Source organism: Stegastes partitus, unplaced genomic scaffold (assembly GCF_000690725.1).
Source record: "Stegastes partitus isolate 25-593 unplaced genomic scaffold, Stegastes_partitus-1.0.2 Scaffold63, whole genome shotgun sequence".
Lineage (NCBI taxonomy): Eukaryota > Metazoa > Chordata > Actinopteri > Pomacentridae > Stegastes > Stegastes partitus.
In genome coordinates this window covers 747,516-750,340 of record NW_007577794.1, presented here as the reverse complement: position 1 = coordinate 750,340, position 2,825 = coordinate 747,516, and the positions used below count along the sequence as shown (strand labels likewise).

At 36.8% G+C, this 2,825-nt stretch overlaps 1 protein-coding gene across 4 annotated transcripts in view; it reads left to right on the top strand.

Annotated features, from left to right (window-relative positions):
* The window catches only part of LOC103353180 (uncharacterized), a 24,708-nt gene that overhangs the window by 13,186 nt on the left and 8,697 nt on the right, over positions 1 to 2,825 (top strand). The window contains exons 1-2 of one of the 4 annotated variants that reach the window (XM_008276021.1): positions 2,031 to 2,129; positions 2,312 to 2,680. The exons of the other annotated variants lie outside the window; for them this stretch is intronic. Coding sequence (XP_008274243.1) covers positions 2,093 to 2,129; positions 2,312 to 2,680 — 406 coding nt within the window. The 5' untranslated portion in view covers positions 2,031 to 2,092. Of the gene's footprint in view, positions 1 to 2,030; positions 2,130 to 2,311; positions 2,681 to 2,825 lie in introns of those variants that run through there. 4 annotated transcript variants of the gene reach the window in all.

Sequence of the window (2,825 nt, the reverse complement as noted above, 5' to 3'; positions counted from 1 at the left end):
CTGCCAGTGGAACTGATGCTTTGCTCAAAGTAAATTGAATAATGAGGAAGGAGGATTACCTCCACATTCTTCAGGAAAACCTAAAATCATGAGCCAGAAGGTTGATCTTGGATCCAACAGGGTTGTCCAACAAGACAATGACCTCAAACAAACATCAAAAGTAGTGAAGACATGGCAAAATCAGGCTAGAATTAAGATTCTACTCTGGCCTTCCCAAAGTCCTGACTTACTCCCCAATGAGAACCTGTGGACTGTGCTGAAGAAACAAGTCTGCGTCAGAAAGTCAACAACTTTTGTTAAACTGCGCCATAATATATTTACGAAGGAACCAAAATTCACCATTCTTTACTTGTGACCAAGACTTTTGTGTTGCAATGCTTCCATTAAGAGTCATAGGAGTCATTGATAATCAGCTGTGTGTGTTTTTACAATGTAATAGAGTGAGTCATGTTATGGTTTCAACTTGAGTATGTTTCAGAATTATGTCCATTTATGTTCAATCTTATCAATGTGTGTTACTCGGCAGTGGAAATACGTTTTGCATCACAGGAACCAAAGCAGAAGTACACCCACAGTTCTGACTTCAGCACATATTCTACAATCACAACTTGCTGAAAGAACAAACTGCAAAATGACTTCATTATATTTCTGTCATTTCATTTTCATTGTAAATCAGTTGAGCAATAAATAACTTTTTGATCAAAATTAATGCTTTCAGCTTCCATAAATTTAAAGCAATATTGTGTTTGAAAAGTTGATAATAAATTCCTTATTCAGTGTCAGAGTCTTTGTCTTTGCAACACTTTCACCAAAGTAAGGAAACAACACAGACTGATGATGAAATTTATCTCGATCACATCGTGTTGTGCATGTACTCAGGCCCACAGGAAACCCACAGTGACACAAAGCCCCTCATGCAGGCAACTGAAGTTGCAGATCCTTGGTCTGTTGAAGGTGTTGGCACGTCAAAGTATTTGTTATGTTGGAGTGGATTCTTCAGAGAACAAAACTCCAAACACTAAATGTGCTTTAAGACGAGATACAGTAGCTTTCTTTGTTAGCTTGTTTATTTAATCCACACTGTTACCAAGAAGTTATTAAAAAAAATACAAAGTTGACAGTAAAACCAGTCTCGGCCATGTGATGAGTGAAACTCAGGAAAACCACAAACAGCCCCTCATACAACTGCAGAGTTTAACATGCAAACAGAATGAACCTGCAGATTAGTGCAGAGTTTCACTGGCCACGTTCTACACATGTCTGATGTAGACGCTCTTATATGGTTCTTTTTCATCTTTGGACTGAAGTGTGGTTCCATGCACAGATAACTGAGTAAAAATATCATATCTGAGTAACAAGTGGTTTGTGGACTTTTTTTTTTTTGTGAACATGTATTTTTTTTTTGTAAAACAAAATTAAAATATTTATCTGTTCATGTTCACATTGACAGGATTTAGTAAATACTGGAGCATTGGACAATTTTAAACATCACGGTGTGGGACAGTGCTGATGGTCTGATCTCTCTGCTCTCAGCTATTTCAATACTAAACCAAAGTCACAGAGTGAGGTTTGACCCCAAGCTGTTCTGAACAGCACAAATGAGGTCATATTGTGTTATCTGTGTTTTAAATTCACTACAGCTGCAGCATATAAACTATAATAAAGGATTACCGTGTTGTTTTAGTTTTGATTAGTTTGCCACTCCATGAAAATTCAAATCAGTTTAGAAAAAATGCAGTAATCCACATATATTCTTTTAAGGATGTATCTTACTAGTATTACAAACGTTTGTCTCAGAGGTAGTTTTTTTTGTAAACAACACAACATCACTAGCCAGGCAAGAATATATTCAACAGCTATGTGAAGACTCAAGCTGTAGGCTATGTTGTTATTGAAAAAAGCTGCTGAACTAGTCCTGTTTCATGATTGCAAGTGATGAATAGACTACAGAAGAAACAACCACACAAGAAAACGTTCCATTCAACTAGCCAATCACCAGCTACATTTCCTTCAATGGAGGAGTATAAATAGATCACAGCATCCGTGAGTAAGACCTGTGAGATTGTCTTTTAGTTCCAGGTCATCATCACACATGGACGGACTGTATGTTCTTCTGCTTGTTCTCTCAGGTAGTTTTGAATGTTTTTTGTTTGTTTATTTTTTTTAATTTAAAAGGCAATTTTTGGCTTCCATTTTGAAAATGATTTTACGCTTGCAGTTTGAGTGCTGTTCTATTGAGCAGTAACCTTCTGAAATTTGGAATCCTCAAAAAATGACCATTAGTGCTTTTCTAATTGTATTTGTACTCTAGGAATTGTTTCCTGCAGCCATAATTTGATTTCTGGATCAGTGTTGAACGTGACAGCCAGACCTGAAGACAACATCACTATCTACTGCGATTGCAAAATATCAAACGGAATATACATCGTGTGGTTCAGGAACTGTTCCCATGAGAACCAACCGACTCTTGTCCTAAAAACATTTCATTCAAAAATTCCTCGTTTTGCATTCGAGAGGAATTTTTCGTCAGATTCCTGGGACCTGCTGCTCAAGAACATCACTCATGCTGATGAGGGCCTCTACTACTGTGGAACTATGCAGCTTAAGGTGGAGAACAATGGATACATCACTCCCACAGATATTTACAGATATAGCAACATGACAACAAGGATCATAGTCAGTAAGTATTTTGGTTTTCAATTTTTTCTGTGTATAAGTGATCTTGTTCACAGCAAAACATATTTGTTTGACCATATGATCATCAAACAGTAATACATTGGTCTCTGATGTTCATATACATTTATAATAGAGATCAAGTAGATGAC